Here is a 23,174-nt window from a genome sequence, read left to right as displayed (position 1 = left end):
TATTTTGAAGCATAATATAGTTAATGTGTAATTATAGGTGTGTATATGGGCTATGTTATACTTTTTAGGGCAGCTCATCCAATCACATTTTAGAGTCTTAACAATTGGTTTTAGTTTATAGCATAACTCACACTGGATGATATGAGACACCAACAGAGCAGCGCTGGCGTCGCTACAGGTGAGACGTCCGCTGGCCAGATCCTGCCTTACCTGCAGCGCAAACAAGTACCTGAGAGAGAACAGGCATACAAGCACATGTGAGAGACACATGAAAGCCTCACTGAATGACCAGAGGGAATGAGCGAGTGGAGAGATGGATTCACCTGGTCAGCTCTTCCATCAGCACTGTATGATCAGGTGGGAAGAATTTCACAACAAACCGAAGGACGGTGTGCTTGGGCCCTGGACACACACGCATGCACGGGGTTACATTTATATAAACCTAGCATGAATGTGTTAGAATCAGAACGTTCAAAAATAGAGACTAGTATGTCTTGTGGAAATCACAGAGAGATACTAAACTCTCTCTCTCATACACACACACACACACACACACACACACACAGCAGCAGTGAGGCCTCTTACGTTTGATCTGCTTTCTAATGGGCTTTAGGAAATCCAACCAAACCTGTGGAGTAGAGCACACAGCAGAGATGAGTACGACTGAAGCACGGATCTTGAAACAGGCCTTGTACTACACACAGCATCAGCTTACAGTTAATTTTGTTTTGTATAAAAACATTAAGACACTGCAAAAATTAAGAAACTCATTGACACATTAACAACAACCATTTTTTAGTGTTGAGATTATTGAGCTCCTACAGCAGCAAAAATCGGTAACACTTTATATCGATAGTCCACTTTAGACATTCTATTAACAGTAAGTAACTTTGCAACTACATGTCAACTAGCAGTTAGTAGAGTATTAGTCGACTGTCTGCTTAATATCTTCTAACACTTTCTTTGTCAACTTATTCTACTAACCCTAAACCTACCCTAACAGTCTACTCTGAGAGTTAGTAGACATCTAGTTGCAAATTAATGAGAATTATTTGACATGTAGTTGACATGTAGTTACAAAGTTACTTATAGTTAATAGAATGTCTAAAGTGGACTATCGAAATAAAGTGTAACCCAAAAATCAACTTGTTTAATTATAAGGGTCAGAAAAATGGTAGAAAATGGTAAAAAAAAATGAATTATGACTGTACAAAAAAAAAAGGACCTTAAGGAAAAAACTCTGACTTACCATCTTTCTGTGATGGCCCTGGAACTCCAGGCCAAAGTAATCCCCCTCAATAAGGTTCAGATGCAAGCAGACCATCTCGAACAGAACCCGCCCCGATGCTCGATGCTGTTAACAACAAAACACACAGATTATTTAATAAATGTTCAAGTTAGAACCAATTAGGCTTTATGATAAAGACATTTTGCTTCTGAATCTAAGGTGCTGACAAAGAAAAACGATTGCATGTTGGCTGTAATATTTATCATTCAGGTGCCTTTTAAGATAAGCATACCCTTAAAATGAAGTACACTTTAACATACTTTTAAAAAGAGTGCTTATTACAGAAATAATATACTTTAAAATAATATACTTAAGTGTGAACTGAATGTAATGTTTTTGGACATTTATTTGTTATGTACCCAAGTAAAAACCAATATATTTAGAAAACATTTATTTCATACTAGGTAGTGTTCAAAAACAATTAGCATATTTACTGACATATTGCTCGAGACTTACTGATGTAAAAATTATAATTAAACTTTTTTTTGGAGTACTACTTAATTATTTCTTAATATTAAGCCTAAATGTGTTTTAATGTCACTATTGATGAGGACTGTATGCTCTTTGAATAATAAATGCGTACCTTAAGTATACTTGCAATAGTTCCACTTTAGCACAATCAAATATACTTCAGTATATATTTAATTGGAGCTCAGCAAGACTTTCACTCAATTAAAGTGCATTAAGCACAAAATTAGTTGTTCCAATTTAGCAAACTTTACGTGCACCAGTTTAGTATACTAAAAGCACAATTGCAGGGTATTTTTATTAAGTACATAAATATGTAAATGTATTTGTAGTATACTTAGCATAAAATAAATGCATTTAAAATACATTTTAGTATATATATTTTTCACTAGGGTATGTTACTTTTAATTAAATAAAAATGTATTATAGTTTGTATGTATTATTTACAAACCCAATTCCAAAAAAGTTGGGACACTGTACAAATTGTGAGTAAAAAAGGAATGGAATAATTTACAAATCTCATAAACTTATATTTTATTCACAATAGAATATAGATAACATATCTGCACGAGATGAAGCACTGCCCCGCCCCCTTCTGAGGAAACACAAGTCTGAGCAAACATCTGCAGCAATGACAGTGAGATCTGAAACATTCCATCCGGTTCCCATGGTTATCATAACCAGGGGGCAAGATTAGTAACTGATCATCTCACGCATAGAGACACATCATAAAGACAGAGACAGAGAGAGAGAGAGAGAGACAGAGGTCATAATTAGGAAAAAATTCACAAGGGAAAGACCATCAGAAAGGAAAGCTGAACTGAATAGAGCAAGAAGGTGGAAAACAAAGGGATAGTTCTTAAAATAGATGGCTATTATTATTCAGTTTCTTGTAGGTAAAAACGAACACGTACAAAAATCAATATTGAAAATATTTGACGATGAATGTCATTATCCTGGTCTGTGCTGCTACAATGTATCGCTTAAAGACCCCATGAAATGGCTTCCCCTTGTGAAAGGAAGTACACAATGTTTTAAATTTCAGACAATTAAATGTATGTTTATTGCAAATTTAAAATAAAATAAATGTAACACTACAGTTAAAATTATAATCAAGTATTTTAATATGTGCTTTAGTCTGTTAGTCAGCACATCAAAATAAGTGTATGACAAAAGATTATTAAGACAAAATGATTTGTAATGCACTTTAAAGGGGACCTATTATGCAAATTTCACTTTTGCAAGGTGTTTGGACATAAATGTGTGTTAGCAGTGTATGTACACCCACTCCTTTTTTTTAAAATCCCCATAAATAATAAGCAGTGTCTACCAATGGCCTATTTTTAGCATTGGTGCTAAAGTGACGTCACATTAGCCACAGGCCCCGCCCGCGAATGTTGACAGACACTGCCATTTTAACGTAGAACCGCCCAGTTCTACGTTAAACTACGTTAAGCCGAGTTCACAGCGAGTTGTACACAGTTTGCCATTACTGCACTGACGAGAATGTCTCCCAAGCGTTTTAGGTGTTCTGTAGCTGGATGTATTAATCCACATAGCTCTCTCTATTTACTCCCGAAATCTGAACCGCTGAAGACGAGGTGGATTAATTTAGTTTTCGAAGAAAATGCTCCCTCAACTCTACAGAAATGTGTTTATGTCTGCGCGGATCATTTTACACCGGACTGCTTTGTGAATGAGGGTCAGTATAAAGCAGGTTTTGCACAAAAGTTGCTCCTGTCCCCTTGCAGGTAACGGAGTCTGGTCTGCAACTCCGTGATGGTCATACCCCCGCAATGGGAGCATGAGTCATCCACGAAAGCCACCTCAGCGTGCTTCATGCCCAGGCACGAGAGGCAGCGATCGTGACCATCACCCGGCGCCAGGTAACGACCGCACCCAGAAACACACGGATGGTATGACATCTTTAAAAAGACGCGTCCGTTTTGGCTCATACCCTAAAAATTGCAATTTCAACAAGCTATAATAATGATCTGTAGGGTATCTTGAGCTAAAACTTCACATACACACTCTGGGGACATCAGAGCCTTATTTTACATCTTGTAAAAATCGGCATAATAGGTCACCTTTAAAACTTTGGTAACAGTTTATTTTAAGGACCAATTCTCACTGTTAATTAGCTGTTAACAAACAAACTTAACAAGTACCTTACTAACTATTAATAAGCAGCAAATTAGGAGTTTATTTAGGGAAACTTTTAATTATTAGTAAATATGTGTTCCCTATTCTAAAGTGTTACCACAACTTTTAAAGTGCACTTTTTAAGTGTAGTATATATGCACACTTTTTAAGTATATATATATATAAAGATTTGAAGCACACTACAAGTGCACATTCAATACAAGTGCACTTATTTTACACAAGTGTTGACAAGCACAGTTTTCATGTAATTATGTATTTCCTGTTGAAAGGAATTAGATTTGCTAATTGTTATTGCTAGTCAACTGCATGTGGTATTAGAGGAAGGTTTTTATTTCTAGACAGCATCTGATTGGATAAACATTGGGATACACTCCATCATTATCAGTTTATCAGTTTCTATTCTAAACATTTATTTTTTTCTGGCAGAGAAACACCGTAAATTTCAAATGTGTATTTGCAAAAAACAAATGTACACTAGTATATTGATGACATTAATGGAAGACATGGACTAAAAGCCACAACCATTAAACCTTTTTTAGGCACAGTGTTATGTTTTTGGCCAAGAAAGATAAATGCATTTTTGAAGCTGCTGCACTAATATCTGTCTGTCAGTCTTTCTCTTTGTCGTTTGAGCCAAGTCAATTACTGAGAGGTCACAAGACAACAGATGCGGGTGAAAATGCCACAGGCATCTCTCTCTCTCTCTGTGTGTGTGTGTGTGTGTGTGTGTGTGAAGTCTATTCATTAAGCCCTGCAGAAACTGGTGTTCAGTCGGTGGAAACATTTGTTCAGCCCTCTTGGTTTGCAAGATCTGAGACATTTTCCAGAGAGAATCAGGTACAGACACAAAAACAGCACATGGTCTATCATAGTCACGGCTCTATTGTGTCAGGAGGACAGATTGTCTCTGCTGTACTTGCATCTGCCTTAAAGACATGTCATTACAGATAACATCACACACACACGCCATTCTCCCCTTCCCCCCACACAAACACATGAAAAATACAATGCTAATACAACACTGTTGAAACACTTGAAACAAATGAAATAAGTAAACCTGAAACAGCAACTGCAACATTTTTACTTTTGTATTATGACAGATTTTGAAGCTACAAAACTTTTATAAATTAGTAATTGTGCCACTATAGTCATTAGTTATTATTATTACTACTACTAATAATAATGATAATAAAAACAATAACTAATAATACCACTAATAATAATGACTATTCATAAAGACCATAAAGATTCTATATAATGAGTATTAAATGCATACATACATACATAAATATAAATATTGCTTAACATTGTCAAGCATGATTTTTCTGATGAAGCTTGTTGACAAAGCTTTGTCAACAAACTCAGTGTACAAATCAACTATTGCAAAGGTTCCCAGGAAATATCTGTCATATGTGGAATGTTGTTAAAGTACACCAGAAAGCAAAAACTAAAGAATGTGAGATAATTGCAGGATTTTCTCATCAAACTATACTGTGCAAAGCAAACAGATAGTCAGAGTGAATGACTGGTTAAAAACCAGATATGATGAGATGATCTTTGTGCTTGAGAGAATGAAGATAGTCCTTGCCAGAGACATGGCCAAATCAACACAATAGAACAGTAAAACAGACAATAAGATAATTTACTCCAAACACTTTATGAAGATGCAGAGACCTCACTCTTGCTCCACATAACCTGCATATTTAAATTTACAACAGCACGTGTGGAATGTTGTTAAAGTACACCAGAATGCAAAAACTAAAGAATGTGAGATAATTGCAGGATTTTCTCATCAAACTATACTGTGCAAAGCAAACAGATAGTCAGAGTGAATGACTGGTTAAAAACAAGATATGATGAGATGATCTTTGTGCTTGAGAGAATGAAGATAGTCCTTGCCAGAGACATGGCCAAATCAACACAATAGAACAGTAAAACAGACAATAAGATAATTCACTCCAAACACTTTATGAAGATGCAGAGACCTCACTCTTGCTCCACATAACCTGCATATTTAAATTTACAACAGCACTGAACCATCTGTTTGAAATCATTCCGTAAGACTACTTCAGGTTCACTATGTCAACTTCTTGCTCAACTAACAGTGTGAAATTACAGCTGAATTATGCATCAAGCCTGTTAGCATCATATCTCCCCATTATGAAAATAATGTACTTAATGCACCATAAATCATAATGACATCTGCAACCTTTCAGCAAATTAATTCAAGTGTCCATTTATGATTTGCGTGTCATTAGAAGACTGCCTAAAATATGAACTGTTACAATAATTTTTTGTATATTAAACAAAAGATTCATAAAACTTTTTTTTTATACTTTAATACTTTAATTCAGCTGGGATGCATTAAGTTGATCAAAAGTCACAGAAAATACATTTACTACGCTACAAAAGTTTTCTATTTCAAATAAAATGCAACTTTCTATTCCTCAAAGAATCTGGAAAATAAATGTAACGTGGTTTCCAAGAAAATACTAAGCAACACGACTGTTTTCAACATTGATAATAATCAGAAATGTTTCTTGAGCATCAAATCAGCATATTAGATCATGTGACACTGAAGACTGGACTGTAAAAAATTATTGTGATTTTAACAGTAATAGACTGTAAAAATGCTACAGTAAAAACCTGTTAATTGGTTATCAGTAAGTTTCCATACTATATACGGTGAATAACTGTAATTACATTTAATGTCATTTTACAGTAAAATACTGTTAAAATTACGTTTTCGTAAGTGAAAAAGAAAAAGTCATTGTATAATTTACAGTGAAAAAACATAAATTGACACTCCCAGAATTTCCTGCATGACACTTCATATTTTATGTTTTTTCGTTGAAATAATATGTTTCTTCTTAGTTTTTCCTTATCGGTTGTGTACATTAGTGTTTTATCTTACATCTAATGTTGTTAAATTGTAAGTGAAAAAGAAAAAGTCATTGTATAATTTACAGTGTGAAAACATAAATTGACACTCCCAGAATTTCCTGCATGACATTTCATATTTTATGTTTTTTCGTTGAAATAATATGTTTCTTCTTAATTTTTCCTTATCGGTTGTGTACATAAGTGTTTTATCTTACATCTAATGTTGTTAAATTAATGTTTTTTGCATTATTTCAGTATCATGTGTGTCACCATGATGGTGTTTAGTGTTTGTGTGAATGACACTGTGCACCTTCTATGTATATATATATATATATATATTAGTATTTCCCTTCTCAGCTTTTGGAAGAGCTGTTTGTGATGAGCTTTGATTCATCATGTGACTTTCTCATCATCACCTGTTTTTGGTGGTTGTCAACATTACAATGGTTCAAAACATATAATAGTACTTAAATTTGCTGGTTTATTAACATTACATCAGTTAATGAAATATGTTTTTTTTTTATTGTGAATTTAAGTTAAGTCTGTAAAACCTAAAATGTTTCTACCATATTTTTAACGGGGAAGTTCTGGCAACCACAGCTGCCGGTATTTTACCGTAAATGTCACTTTTTTGTTTTTACAGTGTGGAGTAATGATGCTGAAAATTCAGCACAGGAATAAATAGCATTTCAAAATATATTAAAATAGAAAACCGTTATTTTAAATTGTATTAACATTTCACAATATTACTGTTTTTACTGTATTTTGGTCAAATAAATGCAGCCTTGGTGAGCGGAAGAGCCTTCTATCAAAAAACATCTTACCAACCCCAAACTTTTGAACAATACTGTATTCATTTGGCTTGAGACAGTAATCGTTTAACAGGATATTCTTGTTTTTTCTTGTGTTTTTTTTAATCATACAGAAATTCATTTTAAAATAATTTATAACTCTGGAAAACGGGCATCTGTTCCACTGAATGATCCTCATAATGTGTCTGAATGCACAGCTTATCCACCGTGAATGTCAGAAACAGATGTGAATATGAGGACAACAGTGGGAACTTTCTGCACACGCTCACAGACACTTAAAGCTCCATTACACACACACACACACACACACACACACACAAACAGATTCTATCTTGGAGGTCACAGATAAGCATGGCATGGCCGTAACCAGGGTTTGAAAATGAGTGAGGTCTGGGTGGGGTTAAGAATTGTGCTATAATAACCCCTACAAATCCAACTCATTATATATACACTAACACTTTAAAAGAGACCGACATGTAGATGTTTGTGAAAGATGTTTTCTCTGTTTTGGAGGGATGAACATTGTTAAATTATACCATATTTATTGCATCAAATTGTTAATACTTTACTATAGGTTAGGGGTGGATAATTTTATAAGTTGTTTATTATTCATGCAACAATACATATTACTGTTATAGTTTTCATTAATAACCATTGCTATATAGATGATAACTTTGTCTAGTGCTCCTATGAATGTTTTTAGAATGACTTTGTGAAAATGTAACTACTATACTGAATGAAATAGCATAGACTTCTTCATGGCTAGTGTTTGCAGTGGTGTATAAAGTACCTGAAAGCCATACTCAAGTAAAAGTACAGATATCTTACCAGAAAATGACTTTGGTAGAAGTTGAAGTCACCGTTTAGAATATTACTTGAGTAAAAGTCTTAAAGTATGTGATATTTATTGTACTTAAGTACGAAAAGTATTTTTAAAATCTTAAATGTACTTAAGTATTGAAAGTAAAAGTACAAGTAAATGCAAAATGGAAAAGAAGCAAATAAATATATATATATATATAAAATGTTCATACACAGCTTGAGTAGCAAGATTGTGTTCAGTTTTAACTCTTTCTTCCATTTTGTATTTTTTGGGTAAGAATAAGAAGCACTTCATCTGGCACCTAGTGTCTTTCATTCCAACGTAAGAAAACATTTCTGGAATCTGCATCTGAAATAGCATTTAGATGCATTTACACAGTTTAATGTGTCTCAGAGGGGACATGGATGCATTTAAACTGCAGTTACATGTGGCATAAATAGGCCTAATATTTTGTTTTTAACATACAACGTTGAATACTGATATTTGAAATAATTTAAAACATGAAAAAAATAGGCCTAGTCAAAATGTGAAATTAAAACCGCCAGTAGGTGGCAGCAAGTGACTTTTAATGAGTGAGTCATTGAGATTCAACTGATTCATTCAAACGGCTGATTCATTCAGGAACAAGGCATTTGATTGTGTTAATGAATGAATCACTGAATCATTTATTCAACCGATTTGTTCAAATAGCTGATTCAATAAGTAAACACCATCCATTGCTCAGAGACGCAAAACAGTGCTGTGATCTTTGTTTGGAACTATTTTCGTTGGCAAAATTGAGCAAAAACAAGCAATATTATGTCTAAGATGTTTAACTATATTAAATTATATAAATATAAAACGCATAAAAAACCGTCTACAATTTAGAATGCCTGGAATTTTGAGTTTTAATAGAATAATAAATCAACGTGTGTGCATTCTGTGTGTGATTTGGTGATATAGCCTACTTGATAATGTCCGATCGCACATCATTACAACAACACTTAACCACATTATCGCAGACGATGCTGTATCGCACTCCCCAGACTCAACTTGAGTGGAAAATGAATCATCCGCGGTTGTGCGCGCACTTGTTTGCACGTGAGCAAATGTGTTTTTAGGAGTCTAACTTGCAAACGCCAGACCACTGATTCGTCAAACTTGCTTTCCTGCAGTCCATGTTCTTCTGACTTCTGACTATTTTGTAGTAAGTAAGGAATATGCTTCGGGGAAATGTATCGGAGTAAAAGTATACATTTTAATTAGAAAATGTAGTGGAGTAAAAGTAAAAGTTGCCTGAAATAAAAAAAGTACAGATACTCCCAAAAAATACTTAAGTACTGTAATACTTCGTTACATTACACCACTGAGCGTTTGCATATTTCATTTCATCCTGTAACCTACTTGTTCTACAGATCTGTGTACTAGTGTTAAATGCTACTGTTTTTGATAGCGTTGACAATGTTTCTGACAGATAATATCATGATGTTTTTTTGTGTTTGCCTTACCAAATGTCATATCCTGTCAGCAATAACCTATCCGTGGGTGCTTTTGATTACTGTCAGTTTAAAAGTCAGAAATGCAATGTTGCTAGATATTGCAATGAAAACAAATAAAAATCGGGGGGAAAAAAACGAAATTAGTTCAAATATTTTGCCGAGAAGATGAAATAAAGATCTCACTAACCCTAAACTGACCCCACTTTATTAACTTTCTAAAATGTCAAATTAAGTGGAAAAGCCAAGTCCAATAATAGCTGGATCTGGCATCTGGCATCTGGCTCTTCTTTGTAAAAGTGCTTTTCTGACAGCAGTTCCTTTAAAGGGGTCATATGATGCCCATTTCCCACAAGTTGATATGATTCTTTAGGGTCTTAATGAAAAGTCTGTAACATAGTTTGGTTAAAATTTCTCAATGGTAGTGTAAAAAAACACCTTTTTTACCCTGTCAAAAACAGCTCTTTTCAGAGCATGCAGATTTGTAGCATTTACCTTTAAATGTTAATGAGCTCTGCTGACCCCGCCCCTCTCTTCCGAGCTGCTCTCAGAGAGACTGTTTACTTTAGCCGCATTCATGTGAAACTGGCTAATTAGCACATTATTAGGAAAGGCAATTTGCCAAGATTCGTAAAAAAAAAACGTACACACTTCTTCTGTAGGTGAAGCTGGATCACGAATGATTCACATGAACATAAACGCATTTATGTAGATCGGGGGCGCATTCCCTTCAAAAATAAATGTAATCCACTGCGACTTCAGTGGCTCAGATGTCGGGAGTAAATGACGACTGCTATGTTCATTACTACATCCAACAACAGAACACCTCGATCGCTTAGGAGTCATTCTCGTCTACATCTGCTCCGGCAGTGAAACAATGGCGGACTGATGACAGCTCACTCAGGGCGGAGCTACGGTAAGACGACAGTCCAGTCTGTGCTGAAACGCTACTGTCAATCAAACTATCGTGGGAGGGGTCGTCACACAGACAGGCATCTGAGATCGGCTCGATTTGAGAAAGGTGTACATTTTAAAAATTTGATTTTAGTAGATTAGCAAAAAACCACTGGGTGGATTTTTATCATTATAGGGTGGTTGTGTACACACACTGCCAACACACATTTCAGTTCAAACAACTTGTAAAGGTGCATGTAGCATCCTATGACCCCTTTAAGCTTTTCTCTCGTTTATGTGTCAGTGTGAGAATAGGGTTGTGTTTGTAGACGAGGTGTCCTAGTTTTACATCTAAAATGTGTAGCTCCTCGCCAGCAGGATAAAGGCCAATATGAAGAGATGCTGGAAGTTTGTGTGGATGTGTGTCAGTGACCTGATTTATCTTATTCAGTGCTGAGGTAAAGATGAAAGAAGAGCAGAAATACATAATATTACAGAGCACCACACATGATATGTGGACGAAAACACAGATATTTTACTGATTTGTTCCCTCATTTTAATTGTTAAATTGTGGCCAAAATTTGAATAAAATGAGGGAACGAATTAACAAGTTGTGGGAATGAATTCTTAATTTGTGGCCACGATATCTTTATTTATTTATTCCCCCCCCCCACGTCATGTGCAGTAGGGCTGCATGATATATCAAAATAAAATAGATATAGCAACATGGCTTAATGTGATTGTCAAATCGTGCAGGCTGCGATTTCATAAAATACATATATGCTTTATGGGTTTCAAGCGTGGCGTTTACACACATGTAGTTCTTGATACAGCTTGGTTCATTTAAGATATTTGCATGAGTGAAAATGAACAAACAATGCTGCGCTTCACTCTGAAACCAGCAGAGCGTATTTTTTATTTGGCATCCTGTCAAATTAAGCTTGATGGTTTACCATTTGAAACTGAAGTAACTGAAGAAAGACAAATATTAGTATTCTAATTTCTAAGTAAAATACAATTATTTGTACTACTTTGACTACCAGTATTATTAAAAAATATATTTCTTATTTTGTTTATTATTTACAATAATATCACAATAATCTCAATATTATCATCAATACTTACAATAAAATCATGACAGTTATTATTATTTTGTAGTCATATTGGTCCAAAACAGGCCTATGAAAACCAAGGTTGTGTATGAGCATGAATCTGAAACGATACGTATAACATTACAGGAGTTATGATTCAATATATTGAAGTACTATAAGCAAGGCAATACATTTAGATATTTCTTTATTTAGGAAGAGGACATCATTTTACAAAAACTGCCTTCCTCACTTTAGCTCTGCATACCAAAGCTGGAGCTGCAATTGGTGGTAAACAAGTTTGCTAATGCTAACGTTAGCAGTGTGCCCTTACACTACGCCCCGTCACAGTTTACATTCAGAGATAACAACACTGCTACACTATAAACAAATAATTAAATCCCAAATATAGCAAACATAACAGAGATTCATTTGTACTCTGAAATGGTTGCTGAAGGAGGTTTGAGTTGGTTCTCGTAAAAAGTAAACCCAAGTATGAAGACCCAAATTTTTTTCAAGTTTTTCCCAAATCACACACACACACGCACACACCAAAAAAACTTCAGAGTAAAAATAATTATTTTTATTATTATTATTTTCTATGCATTTGCACTCCCCAACAAAGTCACCCCACTAACTCTACAATGATGCATTATTTCTAAATATAGCTATTTAATTCATCTGGTGAAAATTCCTGTATTTTTTCATCTATCAGTTTATTGTTACTAGGGATGCACCGAATGTTCGGCTACCAAATAAGCGAAAAGACAATAAATTGTACCAAACAATGACGTGACGCGATCAAATAGCAACCAGCGTAAAGTGAGAGGCGCGCACTCTTTATACTGCAGCACACACGTCAGCAGTGTGGAAGCATTTAAACTGTCCGAGAAAGACGCAAAAATCATTACAAGCACCGACAGCGAGAGACTGTTTAGGACTGCAGCGCATGTCTTCAATGAGAAGAGGAAGGGGTGATTGTTTCTGGTTACTGTATGATGATTGAAATTACGAAATGGCCTTAAACAATTAGTAAATAAACTGTTTTGTTTTGCTATGTTTTCTAATACACACACAAATTGCATTTCTTCTGACAGCACTGCACGAACTCGCCGCACTATCTGCTTGTTAACCAGGGTTCAAAGTCCAAAGCGAAAATCGGCACTGAAACAGTGTTACTCGTCAGTTGCTCAGTCACATTTTTATGAATTTTTACAAGGCATGTGACGTGCGACGTATTCGTAATGAGACTCATTTATAAATTTGCTGTCAACAAAAAGAAGCACTGAGGCCTTCCTGCGCGTTTCCGCCAAAACAAAAATTGACAAAAAGCAAGAACTCCAACATTCATAAATGTTAGTATTGTAATTTTACTGTTGGTCTGTAAAATAAAAAGTAAGACAATAATAATGATAATAATAATGATAATAATTACAACAGCTCTGTTAATACATTTATTATAACATATACACATAGCTTTCAACTTGGGATCTGTAAAATTTTCTTCTGTTCAGCAAGGCTGCTTTTAATTTTACAGTAAAAAATACATGCCTGATTCAAGAAGGGGGTCTTATTGCCAAAAACTATTATTTTAGTAACTTATTAATTTTAAGTTAAATTGTGCTTTGTTGGTATAATGTCTGCTAGAATGTAAAAACATGTTTAGTGTTAAATGTTTTTAAATTGTTGTTTTGTAATTGATGTTTTCTTTTAAAAACAAGACAAAACAGTAAAAATCACATTTTGGCTATTTAATTTATGCAATGGTGAAAAAAATTGTCAAAATACATGGGGAAAAAAACTTGAAAAACCGTGTTCGGTATTCGGCCTTCTGGCCCAGTGTTTCATTTTGTTCGGTTTCGGCTTCGGCCAAGAATTTTCATTTCAGTGCATCCCTAATTGTTACATATATGATCTGTGTTCCTTGTGTTTTGGTTTTGGCTTGTGACCTAGTTTTCCTGAGTTGTCTTATTCTTCATTATATTCACCTGTGTCTTGTTAATTAACTCATTAGTTCCTTGTTTGCTTTGTGTACTTAAGCCTTCAGTTCTCTCTCAGTATTTGTCGGTTCTCGTTTGCGATTGTGTTTGGTAGTGTTTGTTTCTTTTCTCCAGTGAGTTTGATATTAAAGTGATATCAAGTGTTCCTGAACTATTCTTCTTCATCGTGCGAGTTATTATAGTGATGGAAAATCGAGGCTTTCTGAACCATTTGAGGCTTTCATGAAGTTATGCCGAAAAACGGTTCATTACTCAAAGCTTTTAAAACAGTGCGCATTAGCAACATCTGCTGGTCAGACTTGGTTTCTCCACCAAATCTAACAAAACATCGCGGAGCAGAGGATGGGTTGAAAAAGTTTTTAATCTGTGCCAACTGGTATCATGCGTAGTCCGAATATGTGTACACACACACACACACACACACACAACCATGTCAATGTAAAGTCAAACACAAGAGTCATGCGAAGCACCGATTTTTTCAAACCAGCTTCCGATACTGCATGACGTTTGAAGCTTCAAACGTCATCAATCATGTGGTATTGTCATTTCGATACAAGCATCGGCACAGTGTGTGATACAATAGTGCTTTGAAAACTGCGTCGGAGCATCTGAGCCTCGGTATCAATCGTCCCATCACTACTTTTTAATCTCTTTTTTTTCCTTGGACCTCGCAGTCAAGCTTCTCTGCTTGGAGCAGGGAGACGGTCCACTGGAAGACCACACACGGGACTTCATCCATCTGGCGTTCCTTATGCACTACCCTGATTGTTCACTGTATGTTTTTTACCAACATATAGTGATCGCCTGAGCGGGCGATCGAAGGTCCGTCTTCCTGCGGACCGTCCTAAAGAGGATTTTGCTGCTCTCCTTTCACCATCGGCCCCGCAGAGAATGACTTCGGCACCAGCCCCACTCCATCACCGGCAAAGTCCAGTCATCAACAATGTGACAGGGTAGTTGCATATGCCCACCGCAGACCATGGAGACCGGCCTGCTGTGATTGACGAGCCTGAATCAAGGAATAGGTTGGAAGGAGTCATCGCCCCGGAGCCTACTTCACATCATGCGTCTGACCAGGTGGGCGAGCCGGCAACACCGTAGATAGCCGAGGGAGTGTTAGTGGAGATCGACTAACTGAATCTCCTGCATCTTTTCTGATTCCGTCCAGCCCAGAATCTCATACGTCCCTGCTGGTTCAGCCCAACTCCTGTTCTCTTGTGTTCCCTCCCAGCCTCCCTCTCCCACCTCCTCAATCAGCCAGTTCCTCAGCCCCGCCTCCGCTGCTGTCCTTCAGCCCCTTTGCATCTCCCAGGTGCTGTAAGGATCTGCCATGTGTCTTCAGGCCACCAGCTCCGTCCAGCACAGAGGATCCCCTGTCTCCACCTCCAGCATCTGTGCCCATCACTCCACCTCGACCTGTTGACACTTCAGATCCGCCTTGGCTCCTCCCTCACTCGGCTCCACTGGAAACCATCAGCCATAAGTCTTCTCTGGGCTCCCTTGTCCCACCGGCTCAACCTCTGTCCTCTGGTCAGCCGGCTCAACCTCAGACGCTCACCGTCATGGCTCCACCTCGGTCTCCAGTACCATCGGCATTGCGTGGGCTCATCAGCTCCACCTGGGTCCCCTTCAGTGGTGGCTTCTTCTCCGTCGGTCGTCCCCAGGGTGTCACCTACCATCAAGTTGTCTCCACTATGGATCCTCCTGCCTTCAACTCCACCCTAAGGCCTTGTCCTGGCTGGACATTGCATCTGGCTCCTCCTGCTCCTAGCTCCCCACTGGCTCCTCCCACCTTACACTCCACCTTGGACTTCTTTAGAGACTTTGGACTCCTCCAGAGCCCCAGCCCTCCCTCCTCAACTATTCTATTTATACGGTGCGAGGACACGCCTTCCCGGGAGGGGACGAACTGTTACATGCATGATCTGTGTTCCCTCCTTTGTGTTTTGGTTTTGGCCTGTGACCTAGTTTTCCTGAGTTGTCTTATTCTTCATTATATTCACCTGTGTCTTGTTAATTAACTCATTAGTTTCTCATTTGCTTTGTGTACTTAAGACTTCAATTCTCCCTCAGTATTTGTTGGTTCTCATTTGTGTTTGGTAGCGTTTGTTCCTGTTCTCCAGTGAGTTTGATATTAAACAAGTGTTCCTGAACTATTCTTCTTCGTTGTGCGAGTTATTATACTACCATACGTTAAACATTTATTTTGCCAAAAAACAAAATATCACAATGCCAGTTTTCCAGTATTATGCAGCCCTAATGTGTGGAGCTCTGTACAAAATACAGCAAGATAAAAGAGAGAATGAAAGAGAGACAGAAAGGCCTACTGATAGGGAATGTAATGGAGTCGGTATGATGTTGTGGCAGTGATTTTGACTCAAACCAGTGTTTATTCAGTTCATTATATTAACTGACATATTGATCGAGTCAGTAAGGAGGAAGGAAGAATAACATCCTCTTTAGGGACTGTCATCTTTACTCAGTCAGACAGCTTGAGCTCTAACACAAACACAGCACATACGATCAATATTCAACACACACATCAACAGTGATACTTCATGCTGTGTTCTCAGTGACACAAATTTGACACGCACAAGACAGTATATGGCAGTCATTACTATTAAACAGCCAAAACAATCCCTTAACTTATATTAAAATACGGATATAAATCTGAATTGGACAAGAAAGCAATCAGCTGGCAGCCACCCAGAACAACCAGCAACATGGTAAAGGGCTAAAAACACTCAGGGCACACTAACAATTGCATAGCAACACCATGGCAACCATGCACTTTTTGTATAGACAAGCATGCTTCAAATCTAGATACATCAAAACCCACATTACATATCGTTAAAAAGTTTCAAAAGAGTCAGTACGATTTTTATTCAACAAGGATGCATTACATTGATCAAAAGTGACAGTAAAATAATATATATTGTTACAAAAAAATGCTGTTCTTTTGAACTTTGTTCTTCAAATAATACTGAAAAAAATGCATCACAGTTTTTGAAAATTTAGCTTTGACATCACATGAAGAAGAGGAGCGCCAGGTCTTCCAGAAGCAGAAAAGGAGAAAAGCACCAGGCCCAGACTGTGTTACACCAGTCTGTCTGAAATCCTGTGCTGACCAGCTGGCCCCCATCTTCACACAGATCTTCAACAGATCACTGGAGCTGTGCGAAGTCCCTTCATGCTTCAAACGCTCCACCATCATCCCCTCTCACATCCAGCACACTCCCTCTTTGAACTGTTGCCATTTGGTCAATGCTACAGAGCACTGAGCACCAGAACGACCAGACACAGGAACAGTTTCTTCCCTCAGGCCATCCATCTCATGAACACTTAACAATAACTGTGGAACACACACTATTTATACACTCATACACTTATTTATCTAACACTCATACTCAGTCTACACCTCAAATTTGCACATAATATACAGTACCTGTACATACAAAAACGGTCTATTGTAATATACCTGCACATTCAATTGTCAATTTATATATTTTTATTCCTTATTTACTTTTTTTTTTATATTTTATTATCTGTGTTTTTGTTCTGTCACTGTCATTCTGTTACACTGTGGAAGCTTCTGTCACGAAAACAAATTCCTCGTATGTGTAAACATACCTGGCAATAAAGCTCATTCTGATTCTGATTCTGAATAAATTGCATTTTAAAATATGTTAAACAGATAAGTTATTTTAAATTGGAGTTTTATTTTACAGTATTACTGTTTCTTGTATTTTGATCAAATAAATGCAGCCTTGGTGAGTATAAGAGACTTCTTTCAAAAACATATAAAAAAATATTAGTAATTTCAAAAATATTACTGACAACAAAAATATTACAAAATCTTGTCATGTTGTCATGTTAAGTAAGTATAGCTGTCTCTAGAAAATCTCTAGAAAAGTTACCAAAAGTAACAGTAACTGTGTTCCTAGAAATTATCAAATTTTTCTGATCGCAACTGGCACCTTCAAATTCACCAGAAAACCTCATTCACATCTCATGTTCGACACTCAGATGTGTATTACAATATGAGATATGAGACCAAATGTCCCCACAAGGATAGTAACACCCGTACATTTTGACCTTCTGGGGACATTTATTTTTAATTTTTTGGTCCCAATAAGGAAACAAGCTTATAAATCACACAGAACGAAGTTGTTTGAAAATGTAAAAATGCAGAAAGTTTTGTGAGAGGGGCAGGTTTAGATCTACTACATCTACATTACATCTATGGAATGTGCCCATAAAACATGAAAACCCAAATTGTGTGTGTGTGTGTGTGTGTGTGTGTGAGTGTGTGCTGAACTCAAAGCAGCTGAACCCCAGCCAAACAAACCTTAGGACAATACCTCTCAGCTCTCTGTGGTTTCACAGTTCTGCAATGTTGCAGGTTACAAGAAAAAAAATAACATAATTTTAGATTTGGTTTGCACAGGCATGCTCTATATTTATCCACAGAATAGCTAAACACCTTCACGAAACTCTCTCACACTCTCACATTCCTTCACAAATCAGTCTCACTCACACCTGCAGCTAATACAACCAGCTCAACAAAATCTATTAATAATCGCAATCATGTTCAGTAGAGATACTGCAGAATGGTTCTGTTATGGAAATGACAAATATTGCTTCAATCTGATCAGATCCCAGCATGTTCTCCATGACAGACTGCAGTCAGTGTCTAATAAATAATAAATTAAAAATCTAATTCATTCCCCACTATTAAGGTGCATTCTTTCTTTTGTTGACATTTCCTATTCAGTTAAGGATCAGCTATTTATTTATATAGTCAAAAACCTCAGATTGCACTATGGACAAAAGCAATGAAATATTTTCAAAGCCAATGCATTCCACAGTTGATGGTTGTGGAAGGAATAAACTGTGACTGTTTGCACCAGTGAACCATAATTTGCTACTTCCTATTCCTAGTTTTCATGTGACGTCACATCCTTACAGAAACCATTGGTCCATGGCGATGGTGTAAAAGGTGGGCGTTGACATTAAAATCTTCTCTTATTATAGAAAATAATAGTAATTCTAATTTAAAGTGACACTGATACTATTTTATTCATGTTTAATATTGTAAAGCAGCTTTCTTTAAAGCAATATATTTTATAAAGTGCTATATATATAATCATGACAAATTGCAGAGCTGGCACAAGGCTATGATCAGATGCTTTCCTAACTGCTGCTTTCTCACTACGGTCATTTTTGTGGTGTATTTGTGATTTGTAATCATATTCATCTAAACGCTTCTCTCAGCATTATCAGGATGTTCGCTAACAGTATACCGCTGCAAATTCTTCCGAACTTCTATTTTCCCCCTAAACAAAGAAAGAGAACTTCACTCTGAGTATATCAAAGACTATAGATATACAAAGACGGTTCATTCCTTTTACTTATGAATGGGAGAAACTGCAACTAGTGTTGGGTCGTTTTTGAACAATTCGTTCACTTTAATGTGACTCGGGAAGAACGAGTCGTCTCTGGGAACATCCTATAGGTTCTGTACTGGAATTAGTCAAGTAGTTCACCTGTTTCGAGTCTTCGGGTTTTTCTGAGTCATTCGTTCATCCCGTGACAGCCCCATAAGTTTAACCAATACAGTCTGAGCCGGAAAGAGAATTGATTAGTTCATCTCTCGAGTCTTCGGGTTTTTCAAGTCGTTTGTTCATCACGTGACAGCCCCATAAGTTTAATCAATGCAGTCTGAGCCGGAAAGAGACTTAATAATAATAACCAACTCTTTATTACCTTTGTTACAACATTCAGTGTTATGGAAAAGAAACATAATGACAGACATTCACACATTTATAAACTGTAATAAGTAAAAAGATACAATTTGAGACCAGAAACGCATCACGTAACTGTAAGAGTAAATAATAATTATAATAATGATGATAATAATAATAATAACTATGCACCCGTTTGTAAGGAAGCTTGTAAATTAATTAATTTCTCTATCCAATGCTGTCACGTCACGTGACAAAAGAACGGATGATTCGAAAGATTCGAGAGATGAACTAATCAATTATCTTCCGGCTCAGACTGCATTGGTTAAGTTTATGGGGCTGTCACGTGATGAATGAACGACTCAAACCTGAAGACTTGTCCGATAAGAGGTAAGGTGAGCTAATCATAGACTGAAGACCCAGGTAAGCATTTAATTAATATTTTCTGTTTCTTATAGCAGTTTTTTATTGTTTGTAGTGTGATCAACATTTGAGTAAGTAGTAGACGTCTTAGGGAAGTAACACGTAACATTTTAATGATATTTTGCTAAAATGAACAAAATGAACGAAATGACTCGAAAAAAGATTCGTTCATTTTTCTGAACGAGACTCAAAGGCCCGAGTCGGTAAAATGATCCGAACTTCCCATCACTAACTGCAATGTGAAATATGGCAGAATGGCTCTTTCTAAACGAAAGAGCCAATCGCTGATTGGTAAAGTCACTGCATCACTGCAGCTGCCGTTAGAAGCTAGCGATTATGACTGCACATGTGCATTGACTGGTCTAGCCTGAGAAATATGCCTTTTTAACTCTATTTGAGCATAAGGAACAACAAATATGGATTTTGTTGCTTCTGATTTGAAATATGTAATTTAATTGTGAGTTCAGCAAGCAGCTTTTGAGATTTCAGGATTCCCCCAGTCATTTAGATAGGACTTGGTCTAGGAATCCCAAAATAGCTGCCCGAAGGCGTTGCAACTATGGCCATCGAGTGAAGAGACTTTTCTTTGAAATGGACTTTGGAGTATATCAGACAAATTGCATGCCAAAATTGTACCTAAAATCCATGTTGGTGTGAATAGGCCTTATGTGTCCACCAAGAAGAGTCGTTTTTTTTAACACAGCAGCAGAGTTTTATTGGATATGCACTCACCGATATGTCGAATATCTCCTCTGAGTCATCCAGCAGCAGGACTCTAATGGGCACCAGGCGTCCAGGTGGCATAGCAGGCGGTTTGTGTCCAGGCTCCAGGGTGCTGATCCCCAGAGTCTCTGGGGCTCCTAACCTCTGTCCCGCCAACGACATTTGGCCCTGTTCCACCATGGTCTTCCTCGCTCAGCCTGCACACAACAAACACACACACAAACGTCACACTCCAGCTAACACTGCGTGTGTATAATTCAGGTTTTGTCTGCGTTCTATGTCCCACAAGGATAGTATGTACTAATAATATGTACTTAATGAACATTTGCAAGTGAAGAAGTTGTGTATTTACGCTGATGGTTCTTGACATATCAATAATGTGTCAATAAGGTTAAAAATTATAGTATTTTTGGCCTGATGGTTTTGAGCTCTCCTCAGACAATGAACCTATTACACAGATCCAACTTCTCATATCTCTCCCTCTCTGTTCTCATCATTTTAACTGTTTATCACACATGCCAGGGCACTGATGTCATTACTTCTAAACCAAGGGTCGACGTGAGAAACAGAGGGGAGGAAAAGAGACAGGAAGAGAGAAAGCGAGCAGAATGACAGAGAGTGCAGTCAGAGGAAAATATGGAATAACAAACACTGATCTCTGTGGATCAGATGACCATATGTGACTTCCACTGCTATGTATCTAAGCGATCTTCAAAAGAACCTTCCAAACAATATTCAATATTCAAGATATTCACTAGTTTGTGCTCATAAATCCCTGTATAATAAATAAACACAAGGAAATAACTGCATTTTTGTCTTCCTGACAGTATTTTTTCTTTATATCTAATAATTTGTGCCTGAGGCCAAATTACTGCCCAGAGAGGTCATAATAATTTATCTTAGGATAGACAAATTATATTGGTAAATTTTTACTCTATTAATAAAGTTACTTTCTCTACTGTTTGCATGTATACAAACAATTTCATTAATCTCTGTGATTTTTATAGATTTAAATTAATCAAGGTGCATTGTAAAAATAGACCTCTGATATAAACTGGGCTGTTTAGTTTATAAGCTACTATCCATAAAACACATTGGAGAGAAGCAATAAAGCGTAGATCTGCTCTCAGAGGTTATCCAGAGGGGGAGGGTGAAACATCAGACCAGTGCCAGCAAAAACCAAACCCAACATGCGAAACACAGCCAATGCTTAGCCAGTACTGTTTAAAAAATTCCATTCATTCAGTAATGCCCAAAAAAATCCCTGGAAAAATCATCTGCACTGATGGTAATGCAAGTACATCTTCAGACACTGGTGTCTTTTGTTTGGCTGGGAAATGAAGCTGCCACATGCACAACACATCAAGATATGATTATGATTATTAAATTATTAAAAATTAGTAAAATTATGATTTTACACTCTAAAAAATGCTGGTAACAACCCAGTGCTGGGTAAAATAGGGACAAACCCAGCAATTGTGTTGTTTTGACCCAGCGGTTGGGTTACTACCCAGAAGGTTGGGTTAAACATTTAACCCAACCGCTGGGTCAAAACAGCCCAATTGCTGGGTTTGTCCCTATTTTACCCAGCACTGGGTTGTATTTAACCCAGCATTTTTTAGAGTGTACCAAAAAAAATCCCTATGTGAGACCACTGCTGAGATGGGCTCTCAAGCTTTTAAACTCCTATAGGCTTTTGCATTGAATTTATAGCGGACCTTATTCTCTGAAATCATTCACCCTTTTAAACCTCGAAAACATCCATAATTCAAATCATACTCTCTAAAGAATGCTGGGTGGTTTCAACCCAACTTTGGGTCAAATATGGACTAAACCAACTTTTGGGTTAAAAATGTAATGTAAAAATGTAACCCAACGGTTCTTTGACCCAAAGTTTTTTAGAGTGAGACTGCTTTTTCGTGGTCTTTCAACATTAAAATGAATTACACGTGGAAGGTTTCAGAATGGCTCGTGAAGCGCTTTAGTCTTTCAGTGCGCGTTCTGGTCGCGTCGCGTCGCGTCGGCGCGGCACGGCACCACATGTCAAGTCGAGCTTTATTGACTTGACTCACCTCACAGCGTTCAGTCAGGTGCAATAAAATGAATGAAAATCATTTAAATTCTAAATCGACTTTCCATTGTCTATTTTAAAACAGCGAAATAATGTTACCAAATAATGTTGAATATGCCACTCGTAACCACGAGTTGGCTTTGATTTAACGACCAGACGTTATTTAAACAATTAGGCTGTTCATAACACTCAATGCACACATATCATATTTATACGCTCATTTTGCTTCAGACTGAACGGGGGAATAGAAAATAGAAATGGAGCGTCGTCGCGCGCTTGCAGTGAAAACAGCGCCGGTCGCGTCGCGTCGTACGCGTAC

General features: G+C 37.0%; 1 protein-coding gene across 1 annotated transcript in view; it reads right to left on the bottom strand.

Annotated features, from left to right (window-relative positions):
* The window catches only part of LOC107549748 (FERM, RhoGEF and pleckstrin domain-containing protein 1-like), a 49,291-nt gene that overhangs the window by 23,368 nt on the left and 2,749 nt on the right, over window positions 1-23,174 (bottom strand). The window contains exons 2-6 of the mRNA XM_016230924.1: window positions 20,794-20,981; window positions 1,250-1,354; window positions 586-628; window positions 324-402; window positions 132-229 (exon numbers count right to left, since the gene is read on the bottom strand). Coding sequence (XP_016086410.1) covers window positions 132-229; window positions 324-402; window positions 586-628; window positions 1,250-1,354; window positions 20,794-20,964 — 496 coding nt within the window. The 5' untranslated portion in view covers window positions 20,965-20,981. The remainder of the gene's footprint in view (window positions 1-131; window positions 230-323; window positions 403-585; window positions 629-1,249; window positions 1,355-20,793; window positions 20,982-23,174) is intronic.

The sequence above is a fragment of the Sinocyclocheilus grahami genome, unplaced genomic scaffold (assembly GCF_001515645.1).
Source record: "Sinocyclocheilus grahami isolate Dianchi unplaced genomic scaffold, SAMN03320097.WGS_v1.1 scaffold380.1, whole genome shotgun sequence".
In the NCBI taxonomy this organism is placed as follows: Eukaryota; Metazoa; Chordata; class Actinopteri; order Cypriniformes; family Cyprinidae; genus Sinocyclocheilus; species Sinocyclocheilus grahami.
This window is presented reverse-complemented; position numbering and strand designations above follow the sequence as displayed.